Raw genomic sequence first — 25,633 nt, forward strand, 5'->3', positions numbered from 1 at the left:
GTATCTAGAACTAACATTTTCTATAGCCATCAACAACCATACTATTATTTTACATCAATGCTAATTAAAATATATCAGTTAACCATTCTGATAATTACCATTATCATTCCACCTATATACTAGCAGGAAGCCGAAAGCTCTATTAACTTAATTACTTCTAATAATTAAGAGTTTTATCAACTCTTAATGACCCCCTCCAACAAACAAATACCTACCCATTTTTATTTACCAGACTTCTAAATTCTGTAATCAACATAGTTGCCACAGACTGAAAGTGCATATACCTGACACTTTCAGGAAAAGAAACTACAATAGGTCCTTAATACATACATACACAAACCACTTCCAATCTTCAAATCCTCTTAAAAGTACTCCTGTTAAACAAAATTCTTTTGTACCTACCAGCATCACCTCCATCTTGACCAGAGCCGGCTTCAGCCAATAAATTTGTATTCACATTCCTATCACAATCTGGCCCTGAGAGTAGAGCACCATCCAGATCTGAAAAGGAGATAATGAATAATCTGTTATTTACAGCCACACCATAGCCATCATCCAAAACATCATCTTCTTCTTGGAATTGTTTCTTACGCAGACTAAATAGAGGGTATCTCCAAGTATTGAATGTCCATTATGTGCTTAATGCTACAAGGCACAAAAGCATATGACATATTTTTCAACCACAAGAATAAGTGTATTTAACTCAACAATAAGTACACTGTACTGGATAGATATGAGCTTTAAAGCAGAGCTCATCTGTATGAGTACATACCTCAGATTCCTCATATGCATCAACCTATATCATAGATTTGATAAAGAAATTTAATTAGGTAATGCAGGCCAGTTGTTATAATTATGATGCCTGACAACCCAAAAGACAGCTGCTACTGCTAGTACAAAGTACTAGATGAAGAGAACGTCATTGTTTTTGCATTGGTTCAGAAGTGGAAAAGACCAATTAATATTAGATTAGATGAAGATTTCAGAGAAGAGGTAATTCTTAAGAGTTAATCTTGAAATATGGGAAAGGAGCATAGAAGGGCATATTAATGAGTGTTTTTGGATGCAATCTGTTAATTTCCCTTGAATCTGTTCCATCTCTTCTTTTCCTCAATTGCTGCCTAACGCAGGCACTTATTATTCTCCTGGATTAGTTAGTGAATTACCAAAACAGTTTTTTGGTTCCTTGCTTCCAAAACATAGTGTTTATACTTCACTTTCCACAACATTGCCAGAAAGATTATTCCAAACGTAAAACTAATACTGCTACTTTACTTAAAATCTTCAATAGTTCACCAGTTTCTAGGATAATCTTCAAACTCCTCAATTTAGAATACCAGGTCCTACCCTAATATTCAGATTCCTACTTGTGAATCCCACTGGTACTATCTACTCTCTCAAATGCAAGTCTCTGAAGACATTTTTCAAATGCTGCTTTCAATGGACAATCTCTCCTCTACCTCCCATCAAGACCATCCTATACTGCCAAGAATTCAAGAATACATACTGAGCACCTTGGAGGTCACCTGGTGATCTCAGTGAGAATGATATTGGTGGATCAGCTGGCAAAGAGAAAGAGCTGACAGTGGCCTGTGTTGTGAATGGAAAATGAATTAGAGATATAATACTGACAATCTTTTGGCTATAAAGAGAGGATAAGAGGTTGGGGGGGTTAAAGGTGAAATTAATAAACATGTTTAAATGCTAAAAGGAAGAAATCACAAAGAAAGGGAGAATATACTGAAGAAATACTGCAAAGAGAAGAAATTACCAATTTTGTAAGATTCCTAGGGAGTCTGGGATCCAAACGCATAGCACAAGCAGTATATACAGAAGTTTGAAGACAGGCACTTTAAAACATTCTAAAGGTCTATTAGCTTTTATTTTCTCTAATGTAGAATAGTAAAATGTAAGGCTACTGCCTAGAGTAAATAGGCTGGAAATCAGGAGAATGCACAGTAGTTCTTGTGGAAAGCAAGAACAGTAAATAGACACAGACTCCTTTCCTGTTCCTTGAGAGCAGGGTTATTGTTTATATTTTATTTTTCCAGTGTTTATCATAATGCATGATAAATAAAAGACTTTTCAACAATGGTCATTAAATGCTGGCTTGATTAGTCTGCCCTTTGCAACTTGTGTTACTAATTTAACTTGAGCATAATTTCTCAGTTTTCGGGTGTATACTAAATAAAGCATTCATAAACTGAAAATAACTGAGATTTAGTGGCTTTGCTTTCCTACGAAAAGTTAAATGTATTTCAATAATCAAAAAAATTTATATAATTATCCAAACAATTTTACTTTTCCCAGTATTTTTTCCAAAGTCATTATTCTAAAATGTACAGTCTGCTCGGAGGGCACTTCTTAAAATTCTGCCAATGAGGTTTGTAAATACTGGTTGTTTCTATTTATGTAACATTCTATAGTGATTTGTTGAAGGCTTTCCTCAGCTAGTTCTTAAAATAGACATTTCCTATCTCCTACCCTCCTCTAAAGTTTTAGAATTTGCGATCTTTAATCCTACATAGACACCAAGTACAGATCACTTCAACCTAAAAAGCTTAATAGATGCCAAGTGTATTCTGTGTACAGTAACATAATCATACCCATATTACAAATATTAAATCTCTTCTGAAAAGTATCAATCACTTGGTTCTTGACACCAAAAATAAATCTGAAAATAGGTGAGCTCTTTCAAGTTGACAATAAACTTTCATAAAAGCACACAATTCAGGAATCAATACATCGTATCATTGCTATACCTTATTCAAAGCCAGCCAAATTGCCTAGCAACTTGTTTTTAATCAGTTGCACTGATATGAATAGGACAGAAGCCAGGCAACCAACCATTCACTTGATACAAAAATGAACTGTTTCACTAGGAACTCTTGGTCATCATCTCTTTCTCAAAGAGGTATTGAAAAATAAACTCTAGGAGTTCCCATCGTGGCTCAGTGGTTAATGAATCCTGACTAGAAACCATGAGGTTTCCGGTTCGATCCCTAGCCTTGCTCATTGTCATTGCCGTTAGCTGTGGTGTAGGTCGCAGATGCGGCTTGGATTTCGAGTTGCTGTGGCTCTGGCGTAGGCCCGGTGGCTACAGCTCAGATTGGACCCCTAGCCTGGGAACCTCCATATGCCGAGGGAGCAGCCCAACAAATGGCAAAAAAAATAAAAAATAAAAAATAAACTCTAATATACTTTGCTTTTGTGACATTCATGACCTTCCTATGGAAATCCTTCTCATTTAAACTTATCAAAAAAGACTGAGATCTCTTTGCAGACAAAATACCTTTCTTGAAAAACTATTAAAACATTAGTTTCATAAGATAATAGCAGGTATTATGTATGCTAGTGCAGAGTGCTGCACTGTTTACTAACCATATCACATTGCCTGTGACAATATGAGAAGCAAACCTGGCAAAAGGTAGGCAATCAAAATAAATAAAGTACAATTTGCAGTGCTGGAAATGAGAGTGCAGAAACAAAGTATACCCATCTTAAACTTACTTTCTTAGTGATACTTGATACATCTACCAACACTCTGCCAAACCAGCATTCACAATATTAACCTATTTAATAAAAACATCTCCAAAATCTTAAGTGTACTTAGTTTACTAGGTGTCACTGTTCTTTACAGTAACACATTTTTGGCTATCTTCAAAGTAACTTCCACATTATTTTTTTTTTTGGTTAATTCTCTAACCATGTTTGTATGCCTTTTTTTTTAAGAGCCACACCATGGCATACGGAGGTTCCCAGGCTAGGGGTAGAACAGGAGCTGTATCTGCCTACCTACACCACAGCCTCAGCAACTCAGGATGCAAGCCTGCAACCTTCATCACAGCTCTCGGCAACCCCTGATCCCCCAACCACTGAGTGAGACCAAGGATCGAACCTGTGTCCTCATGGATACTAGTCAGGTTTGTTACCACTGAGCCACAATGGAACTGCCTAACCATGTTTGTAGTCTTAAAACAAAATGACATCTTACTCACGGGTTTTCAAAAACCTGATTATCAAACAATAGAAAGAGCATGAGATTAAAAATAATAAAAATCTGTCTCCCAAATTTATAACAATCATAACTTTATTTTCTTCATGAAGATTAGTATTTACCCACTTCACAAAAAACTGCCATGAAAAGTAACATTAATAAATCAAAATAATGCATACAATTTAAAGTTCCCTTCATGCTGCAGGGGAAATGAATCTGACTAGGAATCATGAGGTTGTGGGTTAGATCCCTGGCCTCACCCAGTGGGTTAAGGATCCAGTGTTGCCGTGAGCTGTAATGTAGGTTGCAGACGTGGCTCAGATCCTGTGTTCCTGTGGTGTAGGCCAGCAGCTGTAGCTGTGACTGGACCCCTAGCCTGGGAACCTCCATAAACTGAGAGTGCAGCCCTAAAAAAAGCAAAAAAAAAAAAAAAAGAAAAGAAAGAAAAAAATAAAGTGCAACATAAATCATGATGTTGTTAAGTGAGGTTTCTCTTGGACCACAGTGGGCTAGCTAGCACTGCTCCCAATCATCCGGTACATAGTACAGCACCTGCCCACAAGGACTACACAAAGCTATGTGGGGAAGGCAGTCACCCTGACCACTTGCTTTTGGTTCTCCAAATTCTAAACATGAGGCAGGTACAGACTAATCCAGATTTTCTTAAAACACAAATATTCTTGAAAAGAATGAAATATGTGAGAGGAATCAGAAGTCAAGGTTATAGAAATTAAAAAAAAAACAAAAAAAACACAGAGTTCCTGTTATAGCTCAATGGACATTAACCCAACTAGGATCTACGAGGATTCGGGTTTGATCCCTGGCCTCTCACAATGGATTGAAGATCAGGCACTACCATGAACTGTGGTATAGGTCACAGACTCAACTAAGGGATCCTGCATTGCTGTGGCTGTTATGTAGGCAGGCAGCTGTACCTCAGATTCTATCCCTAGCCTGGGAACTTCTATATACCATGGTAGAGCTCTAAAAAGACCACAAAATAAATAAATAAATAAAAATTAAAAATAAATCTAAAAAAGAAATAAAAACCCATTCTACAAAAACTCAGTAAGATCTATTCAACTTTCACTTTCATGTAAATAGATACACTAGCATCAAATTTCTCTTCTCTGAAGATAGTTTTTTTTTTTTCATAAACAGCTACAATTTTTTCTCTTCATTCACTGCTATCAGGAAGAGAAAACTCAGTTGTAAATGTATTATATAAAGCCACTTGACAGTTCTATAGCTACCTAGACACTCAATGAATAGTAGTCTCCCTTTACCCCCAAACTCTATGACCCAAGTGACAGCATCATCTTAGACTACGCTCTACTGTCTCTTTGCCCTATCCAATAGAGGCTGTTATCTTCTTCTAAGACTCGGCTTAATTTAACAAGTCTCCTCAGGACACTTCCCACTCCAATCCATGAACAACACCCTCCAAATATTTTTCCGTCAAAGACACACAGATCAAATCTCTAATTTAAAACCTCTCACTGCCTCAGAGTCTGTAAAATAAAATCCACAATTTATTACCATGTCAAACAAAGAGAATCACAATCTGGTCCTAACCTACTGACCTAACTTCATCTCCCCTTACTATACTCTCCCTTTCTATGATTTTACCACTTAGAATAACTCAACCCTTCCGAGTTAGGAACATCCTACTGTACCTCCTGCCATACTTGTGATTTTAACAACTATCATGTTGTGCTGGCTATGTTTCTACCCCATAGCCAATGAGTTTTCAGCATTATCATCTGACATGCTGCTTAGTTTCTTGGGGATTTAAGTAAAAATGTTATTACCAAATGTCCTTTTATGATGTCAAAAAGGCTATTTTGAGGTCTCAGAAAAGTATTATCTGATTAGAACACATTTCTGGTCACCCCAGAATATTAAGGCTCATCAAAAATAATAAATTCAATCAATCTTACAAAACTGAGGGATTGAACTTACTTACAGGGTTTAGATAGCTTTTCTGTGACTTCTACTTGCTGAGGGTGCCAAATGTTTTGTTTTAAATGGCCACACCCATGGCATATGGAATTTCCTAGGCCAGGGATCAAACTCATACCTCTGCAAGCTACCTGAGACACTGCAGTGGGATTCTTAACCCACTGTGCCACAGTGGGAACTCCACAAAAAAGCTTTTACAAAGGATCCACACAGGCTTTTCAACTCACCTTTGGTCTGGCCACACAAATTCTATTTCCTTAAGGGCTTCTAACTTGTACGGAATAATCATCAGGGCAGCCATCTCTTGGATCATACATGGGAGACAGGGAAGGGAATACAGTGCAGAGGAAAATAGAGAAGGGAAAAAAAAAGATGGCAGAATATTCCCACTACTGTAGTTACCTATTATCATCCTTTTAAGATTAAGTACTGAAGAGTTTTTTTTTTGTTGTTGTTGTTGTTTTTTTTTTTTTGCCTTTTTAGGGCTGCACCAGCAGCATATGGAAGTTCCCAGGCTAGGGGTCAAATTGAAGCGGTAGCTGCTGGCCTTCACCACAGCCACAGCAACAGCAACATGGGATCCAAGCCGCATCTGAGACCTATACCACAGCTCACAGCAATGCTGGATCCCCCACCCAATGAGCATGGCCACATCCTCAAGGATACTAGTCAGGTCTGTTAAACCACTGAGCCAAGATGGGCACTCCAAAGAGTCTTACATAAGTTTATTTTACAGTTCACTAGCTATTAGTGAATATTTATTTTTTGTAATGAGCATCAGGCCATTTAATACTCAATTGTAACAGTTTCTCAAGAAAAAAGACTTGCTATCACATCACTTGCAGCTCATCCTTCATAACACACTTAACCAAAAGGATATCTGAAAGCAGTACATCTAGAATCCCTTAAAAGAACTAATCCAGATCCATAAATCTGTCATATGAAATGCTTGGGCTAAGATGCAGAATGCATAATTTTTCAGATTTTAGAAAAGTAGTAACTATAATAACCCCTAGTGGGGTCTAGGGTAGCATCCTGTAATCAAAATGGTATTTCTGCAACAAAATATGGATATTCACATTTCAGCAAATAAGTAAAAAAAAAATATAAATGGCTGGCATTGCTGACAACTGGATATCAGGTTTTACTGCCAAAATGATTTAGCAGCTTCGGTTAATTTTAATAGCTTTCAAGATTTCATAATTATGAAATTCTTTCCCTCCTTCATTCTAATCAGAGACATTATGTGGGATAAACTCAGGGTGAGTTAAGTGACAGATCTGTACTAAAGCCCAGGTTCCATGATTTTTAAAACACTTAGTTCGTATAGTAACTTTATATGTATGTCATGGCAAAAATATTAGAAAGCCTCAAACGAAATGGCCAATTTTCAAAGTTGTAAAAATGTTCAGTAATTTAAAAAACTTGATCATTTGTTTATTTTTTTTGTCTTTCCTAGAGCTGCTGCTGCGGCACATGTAGGTTCCCAAGCTAGGGGTCTAATTGGAGCTGTAGCTCCCGGCCTACACCAGAGCCATAGCAACTTGGGATCCGAGCCACGTCTGCAACCTACATCACAGCTCACAGCAACGCCAGATCTTAACCCACTGAGCAAGGCCAGGGATCGAACCCGCAACCTCATGGTTCCTAGTCAGATTCATTAACCACTGAGCCACGACGGGAACTTCAAAAACTCGATCATTTAGAAAGTATTTCAAGATTCCCCAACATCTGAAAGTGATACCACATATCAAGTATCACCCAAAACATAGAAAGGCTTAAGTGCTGGTTTGTGGATAACTCTAGAGTTTACTGTAATTAGAGGTAGTTCATTATTCTATGTCAAATATGACTCATTAAGATATTTTAAAAGATGCCTAGTTTGAGTATTCTTTTCTCAAAGTTGTTTTCTAAATACTCAAGACAATTATACAAATTCTAAAGCTTAAACCTGACTTCAACGCTACCGGATTAATAACCATGAAGCTGTTATCCATCAAAAGTGTAAGGGAACTTTTAGACTGTTGAGAAGAACTCTGAATTATATCCTTTGATCAAGTAAAACCACCCTGCATTTGAGTATTTGCACGGCATTATGAAAAATTCAATATATATGGAATTTCACCAGCTTTTATTAAAAGATCAATTATATATATATAGTACATTCTGTAGTGGCTTAGTGGTAAAGAACCTAACTAGAACCCGACTAGTATCCATGAGGACGAAGATTCCTTCCCTGGCCTCGCTCAGGGGGTTAAGGCTGTGGGGTTGGCGTAAACTGTGTTGTAGGTCTAAGATGAGGCTTGGATCTGGTGTTGCTATGGCTGTGGTGAAGGCCGGAAGCTACAGCTCCAATTGGACCCCTAGCCTGGGAACCTCCATATGCCATGGGTGCGGCCCAAAAAAATCATTAAAAAAAAAAAAAAAACAACAAAAAAAAACCTGACTTGTTCTAATTAAAAGCAACAATATATATGAAAAATTAAGAAATTAAGCAGTACTTATTTTTGCCCCTGCAATTTAATTTTTAACCTTAGATTTACACATTTATCTGGCTAAAAATCTATTTTCTAGTTATGAATCAGCAAGACAAGGTTTAGAAATTTTTACATTATGAAGGCAACTCATTAATGAAACTTTTTCCTATTTTATTACCCAGGATTGTTGATATCTTCACATATCAAAAATGATTTGAAGGAAATCCCAGTAGTGAGTCAAATAACAGATATTAGCTTCTTTTAAGATTAAAAAAGCCCCCAAAAACATGGAGTTCCCATGTGGCTCAGTGGTTAACGAAACCGACTAGGAACCATGAGGTTGCGGGTTCGATCCCTGACCTTGCTCAGTAGGTTAAGGATCCGGTATTGTCGTGAGCTGTGGTGTAGGTTGCAGACGCAGCTCGGATCCCAAGTTGCTGTGGCTCTGGCGTAGGCCGGTGGCTACAGCTCCAATTAGACCCCTAGCCTCGGAACTTCCATATGCCATGGGAGCAGCCCCAGAAAAGGCAAAAAGACAAAAATAAATAAATAAATAAATAAATAATAATAATAAAATAAAATAAAAATAAAAAAAAAAAACCAAAAAACTGGAGTTCCCATTGTGGCACAGCAGAAAGTAATCTGACTAAGAACAATGAAGTTTAGGGTTTGATTCCTGGCCTGCTCACTGGGTTAAGGATCTGGCGTTGCCATGAGCTGTGGTGTAGGTGGTAGAGGTGGATCGGATCTGGTGAGGCTATGGCCGGCAGCTGAGATCCAATTAGACCCCTAGCTTGGGAACCTCCATTTGCCTTAGGTGTGGCCCTAGAAAAACAAACAAAAAAAACTGAATACAACCCATTATACCTCCTTGTCTCAACATCTTACTTTTCATTAGGTATCCAAACAACACCTTTAACATTAAATGACAAGAAGACAGTTTTTTGAGCTGTGGTTTACTAACAGTAGGCTTAAAATCCTAAGGAAGTTATTACAGCTCCTACAAGAGATCCACAAATTCAAATATGTCAAACACTGCTTAGAATGAATAATTCACCATGACTTTTCTGATGTTTAGGTACAGAATTTTAAAATCATTTAAAAGCATTTATTTCATTGAAAAATGTCACTACTTTTTCAATAAACAAAAGTTTAACCAATAATGTAGGGTTCATGTTAGAAGTTTTAAATGGACCTCATTTTTTAAGACTGGGTCTACAAGTTTATTAACTGTCAAGTTTTGAATGTCAGACAGTCCTAACAAATTTTTACTAGTTTTTTTGCCTCTATTTTTACTAAACTGAATGACCTTGGGAAAGGCCTTAACTTTGGTAAATACAGACCCACTGTGTTCTCAGTTGGTCAAACTGTGCCTAGAGTGCTAGTCAATTCTGTGCACCAAAATTTCAGGCTGAAACACTGTGACTGCTAAGGCTGAAACAAACTGTGACTGCTAAGGTGTAAAAGGTTTTGGAATTCACAATATCGGAGGTACAGTGCTTACCCTAGAAGGAGACTCACAGGAATTTTTTAAATGTTCATATCTGAAGGTTATTAAGTAGGTTATTAGAAAGATTAGATTAGAGGTGAGGCTCAGATTATACTACTCAAATGGCAGAATTAGGAAATTAAAGAGAAGTAAATTTTAGCTCAATACAAAGTAACTTTCTAACATTCATATTCATTCTACACTGCAACAGGCTGCTTAAAAAGTATTCTAAGTATTAAAATGAAGGTCAGGATTTTCCTAGTGGCTCAGCGTGTTAAGGATCTGGTGTTGTCACTGCTGTGGCACAGGTTCAATCCCTGGCCCAGAAAGTTCTGCATGCCATAGGCATGCCCCCTCCTCCGAACAAAAACAAAAACAAAAATGAAGGTCAACAAGCTGAGGCTACAGGACCACCCATCTAGAATGTGGTAAATTACAACGCACTGGAAAACTAATTTTAAATAATCTCAATAGTCTTTAAGGGGTACCATGACAGTTATGGCTTATGTTTGTCATTTTCCATAATAATCCTATAAAATAAGTAGCATTCTAAAGAAGAAACTAAGAGCAAGAGTTTAGCTTAATTTGATTATGGTTAACATAGTGGATAAGTGGCAGAACTCATCTTAAAATCCTCGATTTAATTTGGGCTCTATTATCAGTGGATCTAAAAAACCTTGCCTCACAGCACAATCACCTGTAGAGCCTTTACAAAAATTTCAACAACCAGGCCACATCCCTGATGAGAATTAAATCAGAATCCCTAGTGGAGAGATACAAGTATCATGATGGTCTGTAAAGGTCCCAAGTAATGCCAACATGCAGCCATGATAAGATTCACTGCTTTATACCAAGGGTTAGCAATAAAGCTTTACTGGAACAAACACACTGTTCCAAAATACATACACACAGTATGTATTTGTCTATGACTGCTTTCATGCTACACTGTGATAGAGTAACTCTATGATCAGTAACCCAAAAACATTTACTGCTTGGCCCTTTTGAGTAAAAATGTGCCAGCTTCTTGCTCTATGTTATATTGTGTCCTAGCTCTTTTTCCGCCACTGAATGAAGGTGAATTCCGAGGCACTTAAAAAGTTGTGAAAAGTTTTTAACAGCTGGAATATAGCACATCACTGAAACCATCAAATTAAGCAAGGTTCATCAGATCTCAAAGTGATATCTAATGCCAGAATTATCTTTTGTAAGATGAAATAAATTAAAAGCATATTAGGCTACCAAAAATTAATTTATGATAGCCTTAGTCCACTAGGTCAACCTCAGCTAGGGATGCTTGCTAAGATAATCACCAGTAGTATTATTTTTGAAACATGCACTGTGGTTCAAATTAGTGCTTTCCTTCTCTTTGAATTACTCCAATTACACATTTAAGAATGGGTTAGATTTGATTAGTTTTATCAACAACTACCTAAAAAAATCTTACTCCTTAAATTGCGTCTATGTATGTAATGAAAAAGCTAAACAGTACAGGTTTCCCACCATACTACTAAATGATTAACCCATTCAGCAGAAAGAAAAAGTAGCTCTAACTCTTCAGAACTGCTTCAAAGTCTTCCATATTAAAAATCAAGCCAAAACAACGTGCTTCTAAGAAAGTCAATTTAGACTTAAATACTTTAAAGAAACTAACTACCTCTGGATTTTTACTGTTAGTCTTCATAAATAGCAGGGAAAAAAATTAGCAAATAGTATTTACATGCACATCAATTTTCACAATTAAAATTTCTACCAAAGAAAACTAAACCCAAACAAATAGCCAGAGGAACCATTTCACAGGATTATGGCATTCTGCCTTTTGGGAATCTAAAAACAATGGTTCCTTTTTTTTAATCTTTCATCTTTTTTTTTTTTTTTTTTTTTTTTTAAGGGATAGACCTGTGGTGTATGGAAGTTCCCAGGCTAGGGGTCCAACCGAAGCTGCAGCTGCCAGCCTATGCCACAGCCACAGAAACGCCAGATCCAGGCCAAACTGTGACCTACACCATAGCTCACAGCAACACCAGGTCCTTAACCCACTGAGCTGGGCCAAGGATTGAACCTGCATCCTCATAGATACTAGTTGGGTATGTAACCCATTGAGGCACAATGGGAACTCCCAACAATGGTTCTTTTTAACAGAAAGTACTGCATCCCCAGCTAATCACCTTCATGTAAATCCAACAATGAACAGTTAGAAAGCTCTAAGGCAAAACAAACACTAAATTATACATAATAGTGGTAGAAAGGCTTGGGTCTACATAGGAAAACCTCAAACCTGCTGGGCTTCTTCAAATAAAACTAAGCTAAACACAGACAATTAAAGATAATAAGTTTCGGGAGTTCCCATTGTGGCACAGTGGAAATGAATTCAACTAGGAATCATAAGGTTGCAGGTTCGATCCCTGGCCTTGCTCAGTGGGTTAAGGATCTGGTGTTGCCATGAGCTGTGGTGTAGGTCGCAGACACAGCTTGGATCCTGTGTTGCAGGCCTGCAGCTGTAGCTCGGATTTGACCCCTAGCCTGGGAACCTCCATATGCCGGGGGGCATCGCTAAAAAGCAAAAAAAAAAAAAAAAAGGAAACACTAAGAATATCTAAAAAAATAAAATAAATAAATATATTAAGTTTCAAATCATTTTCACTCTTCGACAATGGCCCCCCTCACTCCACTTTTTTAAAATGTGATATGCTAAGGTTCTTGCATACATTCCTTTGGGAATTTATTGACAAGAAAGGCCTTTCTTAACTGATGCAAATCAGTGTGAAGATGACGGAATAGTGAGTCTAACTTAAAATATTCCAGCTTCTGAAAGATTTATGGGGAGAACAGAACAGAAGCTCTAAACAAATCAGAATAATCCCATTAACACTGACAAAATTTTATAAAACAATTAAATGTTTCATTACGAAAAAAAAGTTTGAGAGTAAAGAATGTTAACTATATCTTAACAATGTTCTGATATAAAAAACTGATTGCCAGCTACACCCAAAGACTGTCTTTTCAAGCGCTGGATACAAAAAGTGAGCACACAGACTAAAGATCAGCAAAGTCCAAGAACTATACATGAAGTAGAATCCACATACCACAAAACATAAGCAAATGCCTATTTAACACAACCTTTAACACCACATACACATGCCTGAAGAAAAAACTAAGATATACTAAATCTTACATTTGGTATAGGATTATATAAGATAAAATATGTGCTCGTTTAAGTGATTTTCCTCTTCCTATTATAAACACTTAAATTTAGTTATTACTTGTGTGTATTACTTTTTTTTGGCCACGACTGCGGCATGTAGAAGTTTCCAGGCCAGGGACAGAACCCCTGCCACAGCAGCGACCCAAGCCACAAGTGACAACACCAGATCCTTAACCTACGGGGCCACAAGAGAACTCCTGTGTATTACTTTTCAATAATGAAAAAAAAAAATCTTAAAAATACATTTCGAGATTATATCCAACCAAAATTAGAATGAAAACCAAGATACCTCAGTATATACAATATTTACCTGGTTCTTCCTTGATGAATGACAAATCTTCTTCTGGATAGGCAACAGATGGCTGCACCACTGAGCAATCTTCTAAATTTGTTTCATTATTAGGTGGTATATTATAAATAAATCTCTTTGTAGCTGGGGTTTTCCTTCTTGTTTTGCCAGTCTCTTGAATTCCCTGTGAGCCCATATTATTCCAAATAAACACTTTTGTTTGACCTTGAGACTCATTTTCAGCCAATTCAGGTGAACCATCCTGGACCCAACTACTGTCATTCACTTGGTAGTTTTCTATTTGGCTCTCGTCGACGTTACAACCATCATTTTCAATTTTTACATTACTTGCCAAATTGGTAAGGTTCCGTGTTGCCCAAAAAGTGGCAATTTTTTGATCCCGTGCTGAAGACAGGCCATCTCTATTAACTGGTTTTCTATTATTATAGTCCACAACTACAGACTCTGGAGCTTCTGATTTAATGCTTATATTTAAGGCATCTTTAATGAAATTCCGGCAAGTCTGAACAACTTCACTCATTTGAAGATAGCTGGCCACTGTCATTACTTCAATGGCATTTTGGCTTGTGAGCACCAGGTTACCAGAATACAAGAAGTCCAAGATGACTGAAAAACCTTGAACTGCAGCAATATCTAAATGGGTAGTATTGTTTTGGTTAGGGCTTTCTTTGTTTGAAAAGCAATATAAAGTCTTAAAGAATCGGCTGCCTGCAACCAGGATGTTCTTATGAGCTTTAAAGATTTTTCCGCTCACCACAATGCTGACATCGCAAAGAATACCTTTCTTTCTCTGTTCATTTAGTTGGCGAAGAAGTTGATAGCAATAAGAGTTCTCATTTGGCCTACTATTAAAGTCACAGTACCCCTCCTCTGATGGTATTTCTGACTCCTGTAATTGGATGGAAAACATTAAATATTAAATTTTATTTACCTTTTAAAGCCCCCAAACCAAACAAATGATTATCAATATAACGTTTTAAAATGCTCTAAACAAACACACTAATTTGCTAGCAATCATTATGTATTGAGACAAGTGTTCACAATCCCAAATATTGAGAGGAATGAACAGAATATCTTACAAGCCACTGCTACCATAAGAAAAATCAATCACATCCTGAGCTTCAGCAGAATTCATTTATAGAATTCTTTAAATGTGTCATATACCAAGCTTTTCAAATATAGCTAAAAACATGAATTATTTAAAATTAAAATAAAAGGAGCAATTATTTTCTCATATAAAAAATGTTAGTTTATAGGAATCAGTTTTTTTTTTTTTGGTCTTTTTAGGGTCGCACCTGAGGCATATGGAGGTTCCTAGGCTAGGGGTCTAATCGGAGCTGTAGCTGCAGGCCTACGCCAGAGCCACAGGAACTGGGGATCCAAGCTGCATCTGTGACCTACACCGCAGCTCAGGGCAACACCGGACCCTTAACCCACTGAGCAAGGCCAGGGATCGAACCTGCAACCTCATGGTTCCTAGTCGGATTCATTTCCACTAGGAATGAACTATAAGAATCAAGTTAGTTTGCCTTCTCTCTCTAACTGATAAGAATGCAGTAGTCTTTCTGACTGAACTTAAAATATTCAAGTTAGAAGAAAAATATTTAAGTTAGAATATGCTGGGCATCTCGATTCATTTAACACTATTAAAAAGGTAAATTTAAAAAATCTTGGCAGCAAATAGTTTAGTAAAACAACGTTAATTAAATCTAATTAGAGATTAAGACCTTAGAAAGGAAATGTGCTTCAAATCACAGGAATATCCAGTAACATAATTTCCCACTCACTCAGTTTTCAAAATGGTTGATCTCTTGAGGATCATAAATACTATCTATCCATCAGGTAAAATTCCTGAACTTGAAATTCTTAATGTTTATAATTTTCTCTCTTACAATCACTCATAGTTTAGCATCAGTAAAGTTATGGTAATTTCCCACAAAATACTAAAGGCCATGTGACATTAACAACAAGAATAAAGGAGTGCTGCCTACATTTTGGAATGCTGTCTATACTAGTTATTAACTGTGTGTTCCTTGGGCAAGTCACCATTCCTGAGACTTTTTCTTAAACTATATAAAGCAGTACTACAAAATGTTTCTAATGAAGAATTTCAGGACTTTCCACACGAAGTGATTAGATGGCTAGGCTCCCTAAAGCTGACAGGTGTCTATCCTCTCAGTAACCTTAACAGTACCTGGGGCACAGTGTTCAATAACTTTCCTAGATAACTAAAGTAACCACTGTTTTCCAACAGGAGGACTGCATAGGCGTTTCTAGTAGAAAATGTCACTGAAAATGCTGAGCTTATTTTAAGTGTTAAAAACTCTTGTTCTTTGGCATAAAATATTAAATACAGGTCATCTCTATAAAACAATGAAACACACATACAGATCTGTAACGATATGAGCCTGGGAAAGCAGCACGGGAAAAGATACATACTGGATTATCAACATGTTGGAAAGACTGATGCGCTAGGAGAGGAAGAGAGAAGGGGAAACGAGGGGGAAAAAGGGTGTCGGGAACATAGAACTGCAAAAGGATTCTCTCATGGAAACAATATTCTAAAATAAATGGTAGAGAGATTCCTAAGCAATCCCAAATCTCCATTTAACCCCATCATGGGTATGCCTAATTACAAAAATATTAGGTTTCATTCTGTGACCTGAATATAGGGGGTCATGCATATAAATAATCCCAATTCACTGAAATTAAACCAGGTCACATGATTCATCTAAGACTTTTGTGCTCCTTCGAGGTATGAGAAGTCAATTGAAAGAACCGAAATACTAGAATTCCAGGACACGTCAGCATTTCACAGGAATAATGAAACATTACGGATAACGCTGTAAATCGTAGAATATGATCATCACAGAAAGCAGTACAGGAAGCGTTTCCAACTGACCCTTGGCAGCATCCCTATCACTTCTCAGTGCCTCAAGTGCAAAAACACTCTAATCCCACCCCTCTCACATCCTTGCTCTATCATACCAAAATGTCCCATGTTCTAAATTATTTTTTCTCTCCTCCAACCAAACACTCCATCCTAAGGAAAAAACTGCTAATAACCACAACTGTGGTAATCTAAACAATGATTCATGATTAAGCCCTAAATTTATGCTTTTGGAGGCTTGAGGAAAGAGGTAAAAAAAAAATTTTAATTTTTATCTTTTTTTTTTTCTCTCCACTTTTTAGAGCTGAACCCACAACACTTGGAAGTTCCCAGGCTAGGGGTCAAATAATCAGAGTAGCAGCTGCCAGCCTACACCAGAGCCGCAGCAACGTCCCTTAACTTTTATCTTGTACAGAAACCAGTGTGCTGTGAAATTTCAAAATATGCAGCAAAGGGGATTGGAAATGTTTATTTAGCATATGGATGAATACATAATGGACTAAATCAACACGAAAAACATCTATATTAATTACTGCTGTAGTATAATTTTCTATAGACACATCATACTGTTTACTTTGAATAAGACTTTTTACTAATTCACTTATGCTCTCTACTCACTACAGAGAATTTCCAAATTGCATCTTTCTTTGACATAGGCCTGAAACTAAGCTTTGCTGTACATGCCATACCTACCCAGCAAACTTCATTTGGTTCAAAGTTCTAACAGATATTGTAATAAACAGTATGAATACTTGGAAAAAGCAAAAAATTTTAAGCACTGATCAGAATTTGGCAGCACATCCTGAAGTGTTTATGGAAGCAGTGAATTAGCATTTATAAGTCAAGAATTGACTTATAAAGTTTATACATCAAGTAGTTTAAAACACTTTAAGAAGAAGATGGCTATGTCTAACTGTAGCACTCATTTTAGGCTATGGTCACGATGTTCTGAATTTTCTGGGCCAGTCCCAATTTCTGAAAGTCTCTGCTGTTATCAGACCAAATGTCCTAATTTTTAAAAATAACTTCAGACAAAAGCTTATCCACCAAAACATTTGCCCATTCCACTTCTGACACAAACTATACACATCAAACACACTATTCAACCACTATTTTTTTCTCATTACAATTGTATAAGAACAGTAATGTTCCTGGCTTTTATAACCAACACTAGCAATTTCTCCTTCACTATTGATCAGAGCACTACACCATGTTTTCGTAGTATTTATTAAACATGCCTTTCACAATGAATGGTTCACAAGTCAAGAGTATATGTACTCTACAAGGGGAGTACTTTTATTTGAGGATATAGTAAAACAGAGCAAGATAAGCACTAAAATAAATCACCAATATTATCTACTGAACCAAATAAATTCCTAGCACCGAAGACAACAATCTCAGTAGGTCCCTAAGAACCCAAGTCATCCGTGTCTCTGGTTCCTTCTTTAACATTCTATGTCCATTCTTAGTATACTGATAAATATGAGTTATCACTGTTAGGTAAAAATATACTGATGAAAAGGTTTAAATATTTCCAGAACTGATCTTTTTAAAGGCCAGCTGGAAAACTTTCTATTCCCTTTCCCCAAAAGGAAAACACACAACTTAGCCCAGACACTAGTCTAGACAAACAAGGGGACTTTAAAGAAATGGACAGACTTCAAGAGTCAGACAATTTGTTATACCAGAGTCTATAAATATAAAGTCTTATTTGTGAAGATGCCCTAAGTAAAATTATAATTTTAGATCTGGAAGAGACCTTAGTTAACTCTTCCGAAATTAATACAGAAAAGTGTACATTTAGTTAAAATCCTCATAGCTTATTATCTTTTAGTTATTTCCAGAGAGACCAAAAAATAATATTTTACTCAAAGAAAACGCTGCTAAAAGCTTGAAAAATCCTGACTTTACTCACTTATTTAATAAGCATTAAGTGAATGCCTACTATATATAAGTTCTACACTGGGGACCCAGAATGAATTACTTCACAATTTGAAGTTATCATTAGTGAGCAAGATACTTAAGGTACCGGGAAGAGTATAACAAGGTGTTATGAGAGTACGGAGAGGTGCATCTATATCTATTTTTTTTGGAGGGAGGGGAGATGCTTTTTGCAACAAAGGTGTGAACAGAGCCTTAAAGGATGGAAGAGTGGGATGAGAGGATGAGCATTCTAAGCAAATGAACAAAGCATGAGAAAACCACCAGGATGGTCTACAGCACTAGATCTATGAAATAACGTCAAGACGATTAAAACAAAAGCCCTAAGAAAGGCAAATATGCTCTTATGTTTTGAGCTAAGTATCTATAACTTGCACCAGATTACCAAGAGATTCTCCCACACAAAGATGAAGAAGTAGAGTGATCTGATTGGATAAGCGGATAAAAAGCCTGGCAGCAAAGTAGAGGATAGATATCAGGGAAGGGAGAGTGGTGATACTGTGACCAAGGGAAGCTACTGTTAACAGTGCATCATACTTGCAAGAAATCAGAACCTTAACTAGGTAAGCTAGATAATATTAATGGGGGAAGGCTGGTGGGGCAGAACTTGGAAAAAAATCTGGAAGGTAAAATCAGAACCTGAGTGATTAACTAGACTTCAAGGTAGGGGTGAGGAGATCATAGGGTCTACATGACATTCTAGCTGGGGGAGCTAATAATGCCACCGACTTGCAGAGAATCCAAAACCATACTACCCAGTCTCCCCACCCTTCTGAGGGGGAGGGTGGGAGAGAGAACTTCATTTGCAGTGAGCTCATCTGTAGTCAATCTAAAAATGATTTTAAAAAAATGCTACTTGCCTAAAAAAAAAAAAAAATCAAGTAACTAGTATTTACCTCCTTACCCAGATTCACAGTTCTCTTTTGATAAATGTATTAGTCGGGCGGGGGGGGGGGGGGAGACATTTCCAACACAAAGTGTAAACTGAAAGCATTAAAAACATAAAAATCTTTTGTTCAGCAGCCCACTGGAACAGTATAGTCAAAGAATAAAAACAATGTCCACTAACAAATTCAAATTTTAAAAATATCAAATCCAGTGTCTACTATGAGGACAAACAAGGCACAGTAAACAAGATCCCAAATAGATTCCTCCTTGTGGTACTGACAAATTTTAACAAGTCAGAGAAAGAGTTCCTTTGCAATCTTGTATCACCTCTCTGATTTCCTTGAGGGAAATGGCATTTTTTCTGGGAGTACTATGCCCTGAAATCTGTAGGTGTGGGGTTAGGTCTTGAAGTGACTATAACACCCAGCCAATTTTACACACCAAAAATATGCTTTACTACCAGCTCTCCTCTAATCCACACATACACACTACACAGGTGCTTCTACACAGCAATTTATACGTATTTCATCATGGCTTTCCCCTGCTTAAAACTGCTAAATAGTTTGCCCCTTTATTAACAGAATAAAACACAACCATTTCAGCATGAAAAGAGATAACCTAGAGACCATAACCTGGAATCTGTTTACCAATAAAACTTGATTTTTTTCATCCTGCCAGCTCAACAACAAAATCCTCTTCTCAGACATCAAGGAATCAGTTTCCATTATGCTCAAGCTGCTTCCAACTGCAGGCTTGGAAACACCCCCCCACCCCCCACCCCCGCCGCCAACACCTATTAATTTAATACAATTAAGCTCAGGAGCCAATTAATTCTACAAGCTTCTCCCAACCTTCAGAATAGAATTAAAGAATTCCTTCCTTCGGTGTCTTAACTGTAACTTGAACATACTTCTAACATGTTTTCTATCATTTTATCATCTTGTCTCTCCTTACTAAAGTACAAGTTCCTTGAGGGCAGAGTAAGGTCTTCGAGGCTTAACTCCAATGCCTTGAATCTACCTAATATGTACATGTAATTATAAGAGGGTAAAAGAAGTCAATCCTAGATACACTACCACAAGGGAAATGAACCAGGTTTTACCAAATCAAACACAGTGAGTCAATGTTAGAACCTATATAAATGTTATACAAGCTGGTTATTTAATAGGCTCTAGGCTCCATGCTCATTTGTAATATCTATATCTATTTTTTCTTCCTAGTAAAAGGTTTTTCAGACCTTCTTCCAAAACCATTTTTAAAAACTTTATTTCTGACAAATGCAAAGAAGCCTGGTCTCACCTTTGCTTTAGCTGCTCACCAGTTAGTAATTTCAATCAGATTACTGATCTAAATTAGTATTTACTTTCTGGAAAGGCTCAATTTACAACATTAACACATGAGTGCATCTTTGAGGCTTAGTAAACTGGAAAGAGTTGACAGAATGTGTGATTTAGGCTATGAAAATTTCATAACTCGGCAGAAAGTGATCTAAATCATGATACAGAGGTAATAGCTATTATTAAGGCAACTTTCACGTCCTCTGGGCCAAATGGTCAAATCCTTTATAAGATAATCATTGAACCTGACTCTAAAGATACAGTCAGTTGCTACTCAAAAACTACAGAAACTATATTTTGTCCCTTATATTCTTATATTCATTCTTAAAAATACAGGGATTTTTCTGAAATAGAAGCCTCTGAAACAGATTCTGAAAGCATATTTATAGTCTCTCCCATCAGCAATCCTTAAAATCTAACATTTGACAGAAGAATATCAAACTTCTTAAGAATGTGCCTCAATCCTCCAGGCATCACCATAGAATTAATGGAAAATAATTTTTTCTCTTACAAAAAGTAGAGGAAAGAAAAAGCAAAGTAACCAACCTTAACTGACATACTAAGATTTGGCCCAACTCCTCTCAAAAAAAACAGGCCTCTTTAAAAAAATTTTTTTCTTTTTAGGGCTGCACCTGAGCCATATGAAGTTCCCAGGCTAGGGGGTCTAATCAGAGCTGCAGTTGCTAGCCTATGCCACAGCCACACCAGATCCAAGCTGCATCTATGACCTACCTGGCAACTTGCAGCAATGCTGTATCCTTAACTACTGAGTGAGGCCAAGGATGGAATAGGTATCCTCATGGATACTAGTCGGTTTCTTAACCCACTGAGCTAAACTCCTAAAAAAATTTTTTTTTTAAAGGATGGGGACATAAATGGAGTGAACTATCTCCCAGTCTCAAACTCTTATCTCAGAACTTGAGATAGACAGAATAAAGCTGACCTGAGATATTCTTTATGAAAGTGAGAAAAATTCCATGTATGATGAGAAAGTCTCAGAATGTTTAAACTGAATGGCCAAGACCTCTAATAGTATGAAGAGAACAGTTTGCTCTCTAGAATCAAGTGCAGACTGCATGAAATAAAGTAGCTTCCAAACTGACAAAATTGGTTAATGTTGAGACATGAGGTACCAGGCCACCAAAAACAATGTTGTAACAGTTATCATTTATTAATTGATTATGTGCTGGGGCATATACTTTGCATACATGAGTAAACTAAAGGCTAACTCATAAGCTTGTCAAGAAAGAGGACTGGGACCCAGATCTCCCTACTTAAGCTCAAGAATGCTCTTACAGACTGTCTTATACTGCCTCCTACAGGTAATCAAAGGCTACAGGGCAATGGAAAAAAATGATTAACTGCTTACTGGAAGAAATAAGTCAATTCTTAAACCTGTCATTCCTGAATTAACAAGACAAAGAGATTCTGTAGGTGGTACCTGGGGTCAATCACAAGATAACATCCCAAACTAAAGGTGGTTAGAATGAAAACAAAGAAATGATTAGGATCAATTCTGAATGGAAACATGCAAAAGTCAATCAAGGGAATCAATCAAATAGCCTTAGACAAATATGGTTACTAAACTGTTATTTTCGTCTAATGAACGAATGTCCTAAGAGAAAGGTGGTCTGCAGATTATATCTGTAAAAAGAGAATTTCAAGGAGGCAAAGGGTAAGGGAGGCATAATTCAGGGATCAAGTTTAGAAAAGGTTTTACCTAGGAATGAATCCCCTAATCCAGACACATGCCTAAGGGAGGATACACCATACTAAGTCCATCATAAAGTTATACAACTAATTCCCCCTCCTCTGATTTCAGGTTCACTAAGCAGCTAATTACAATTTGCACTCCCATTAGATTTGCCTACAGGGAGACACTATGCAGGAGAAGAGTAACTGGTCCACTGAATATTAGGAAAATTCACTCTGTCTAAATTTTTTTTTATACACAACTTACATTATTTAGAAAAGTACACTTCCATTTTCACAAGCCCTCTAACCTCTGTCATTATTACTAAAATAACTTCAAGGATTCATAAACTTTTAAAGCCTCTAGACTCCTCTTCTGTAAAATGGGAACAAAATAATTACTTGTCAGTGTAAGGGACATCTGTGTTTGTCAAAGGAAAGTCTGGCACTTCGATGCCCAAGCTCACAAAGCTAGTAATTGCAGAACGCTGAGATCTGAACCTAGATTTACTCAAACCCCTTTTTCCCCCATTGCAACATTCCTTATAGACTCTAGTCTCATTTATCACCACGAACTGTTAAGACTGGGGACAATTTACTTAACCTTTCTGTGCCTTGTATCTTTAAGTGACCTTCCTTCTAGGGCTTAGGCAACTAAAACTTGTGCAAAAACTGTTGCTACTGCCTCCTGAGAAAAATAACCTTACGTTTTAAAGTTAAAGCCTCAACTTCTGAGAAACTTCTGTGCTACTAATTAACTCCAGTATAAATGTTCTGAATAGCAAAACCACTCCAATAAACACAAAAAGGGACTAGTATCTGAAAGGTGACTTTGTAAAACCCAAGATTGGGTAGCAATACAAAAGAATGAATCCCATCCACCACCACAGGTTGTCTCAAGTCTTAGAAGAACAGATCAACATCTGTTTGGCTTGAAAGGGGATTATCAAAATGTTAAGACTTATACTAGAAATATTAAAACAAGAGCTAAAAAGAGCTGAAGTATAGCTTACTTGTTCTATAACTAAGAGCACATGATTTCAAGGAGTTTGGTAAATATATTCTCTACCAAATCAACTACTTGGCACAAATAACTTTAAACATTTCTAGTACGCTAAGTAAACTACATTTATAAGAAACGTTTTAGAAGGAAGGATTATAGAAAATATCAGCACAGAAATCTAAGAAAACAAGTAAAAACTACCATAAGCATGCCTTTGCTAAAAAAAGTTCAACAAGAAGTTTAATGGAGATGAAATTAGTAAAATTATTCACAAAAAAGGAGTCTTAGCTGAATAGCTTCCTCTGCATTCACAGACTGCTCTCATATTTCATATTACCCTGACATATAAAGAATTTTCTCGGTTGGATGTTCTCCTAAAAGGGGTAGCGTCAGAGGTTAAGGATATTGTTTAATTCATCCTTCAAAGAGTTACCACATTTGACTTCCACCAGCACTCTGAAAGACTGCGAACATGAAGCAGCTTTTCTAAAATCACAGCTAATAACATTTTGACCACAAAGTCAACCTTACAGGGTTAAAACCATCAACCTCGCTTTATTAAACTTTCCTTTTGATTCAATCTGATGGGCAAAGGAATCTGAGTCTTAAAAAAAGTTACAACAAATTCAGCGCTGCGATTAGAAAAAAATTGTCATCCCCTCCCCCTCCCTCCCCCATAACTTTCGAAAACTTGTTCCCAGGCTTTCAAAACCCCCACCCGTAAGATTCCTACACCTCTCTCCCAACAGGAAAGACGCCTTCACTCAGGAAAGCGGTTTCGAGGTTTTTGGTTTTTTTTAGTTGATAACCCCCCCCATACCACCCCAAACTGAAAAAGTAGCAGCAGTGTATACCGTACCTGGGCGTTGGCTTCGTGGAGTTTGTGCTCGGTAGAGACGTGGTGCCTCAGAAGGAGGGTTTTCTTGTAGTTGCGGGTCCCTCGCGAAAGCTCGTCGTGCCCCATTTGAGGCAGGTCCCCGCTCGCCCCGTCCTCGGGGGTCTTTTGGCACCAGCCGCAAGACATAAGGCCAGTATCCTTGGAATAGCGCAGCCAGGGAAAATCTTTGAGCCAGGCGGTCTGGAAGGAGCACTGGAGCTTCTGCATTAGAGACTTGGGCCGCGCGAGCGGGAAGTGCTGGACCGTCTCTCCTTCGCCAGCTCCCACACCGCTGCCCTCCGCTTCGTCCCCGCCATCGCCGCCCGACCGCCTGCTGCTGCTGCAGCTGCCGCCTTCCGCCCCGCTGCCGTCGCCCAGGCTCGCCCCCTCCTCTTCGTCCTCGGTGCTGTCGCTCAGGGACGCGCCGTCCGGCATCAACTCTTTCCCCTCCAGCGCGTCCAGCTCCAGCTCCACGGCCGCCGGCCCTCGCCCATTGAAATGCCTCAGGGGCCACGCCGAGGTCTCGGGGCGGCCGCGGCTACTGCCATTGTTGCCGAGCCCCCCGCCGCCGCCGCCGCCGCGGAAGGCCAGAGTCCGACGGTTCCTTTCCGCTAGCAGGGGGCCCCCCGCGCCGCCGCCGCCCAGCGAAGTGGGGCCGCCCGCGTCTTGGGGGAGCAGCAACTCCTTGGTCTCCTCGGAGGCGGCGGCGGCCGCCCCAGCGGAGGCCTCCAGGTCTTGGGGCTCCAGGCCCTCCAATTCCACTTCCTCGTCGGCCCCCCGCCCATTGAGCTGCTGCGGCGCTGGCGGCTGGGGCTGTCTGGGCTGGGGCTGCTGGGGCCAAGCCGAGGCCTCCCCGCCAACGTTATTGTTCACGGAGCCGCCGCCGCCGCCACCGCTGGCGGTGACCAACCCGCCTCCTCGGAACGCCAGCGTCCTGCGGTTCATTTCACTGAACGACATGGCGCGCGCCGCCGCCGCCGCCCGGTGCCCCGGCTCGCGCCCGGCCTCGGGCCGCGTCCCGCGCGCTCCCCGCCGCTCCCCCTCCGCTTCGCCCCCGCCCCCACCCCGGGCGTTCCGGTCTCGCGGGGCTCGGCCTCGCCCTCCCGCCCGGCCGCCCGGCTCGCGCTCGTTCCCGGGGCTGCCTCACGCGTCCGTCGCCGCCGCCGGCCGCCGGGCCGCCGCCTCCAGCCGCCTCCTCGTCCTCCACCCCCGCCCCGCTGCGCTCCAGGCAGCGTCCCGCGCGGAGAAGGGGGCGGGCGGCGGAGAGGTGAGCAGCGAGCCCGGGCGCGTGGGGCCTTCGAAGTTGAGAGGCGGAGTGCGGGGAGACCCTCCGCTGCCCCCTCTTTAAAGCCGCGCGCACACACCGACCCTGCAAACAGATATCCTTCCTCCGGCGCGCCGAGGAGTCCCGACGCCGCCGCCGCCGCCGGCTTCCGAGGCGGTGAGGGCGACAGGCACGTTAAACTGCCGGGCTCCGCCACATAACGAACCGACAATAAAGCCGGCGGAGCGTTTCCGTCCGACCAGGCCCTGGCGGAGGTCGAATGGCAAATGAACAACGGACCGTG

General features: G+C 39.2%; 1 protein-coding gene across 2 annotated transcripts in view; it reads right to left on the reverse strand.

Moving 5' to 3' along the window:
* ZBTB10 (zinc finger and BTB domain containing 10) overlaps positions 1-25,102 on the reverse strand; it is a 36,256-nt gene extending 11,154 nt beyond the window's left edge. For both annotated transcript variants that reach the window (XM_005663005.3, XM_001928277.5), the window contains exons 1-3: positions 24,048-25,102; positions 13,438-14,326; positions 403-501 (exon numbers count right to left, since the gene is read on the reverse strand). In XM_005663005.3, coding sequence (XP_005663062.1) covers positions 403-501; positions 13,438-14,326; positions 24,048-25,025 — 1,966 coding nt within the window. In that variant the 5' untranslated portion in view covers positions 25,026-25,102. The remainder of the gene's footprint in view (positions 1-402; positions 502-13,437; positions 14,327-24,047) is intronic.

This window comes from Sus scrofa, chromosome 4 (genome assembly GCF_000003025.6).
Source record: "Sus scrofa isolate TJ Tabasco breed Duroc chromosome 4, Sscrofa11.1, whole genome shotgun sequence".
In the NCBI taxonomy this organism is placed as follows: domain Eukaryota; kingdom Metazoa; phylum Chordata; class Mammalia; order Artiodactyla; family Suidae; genus Sus; species Sus scrofa.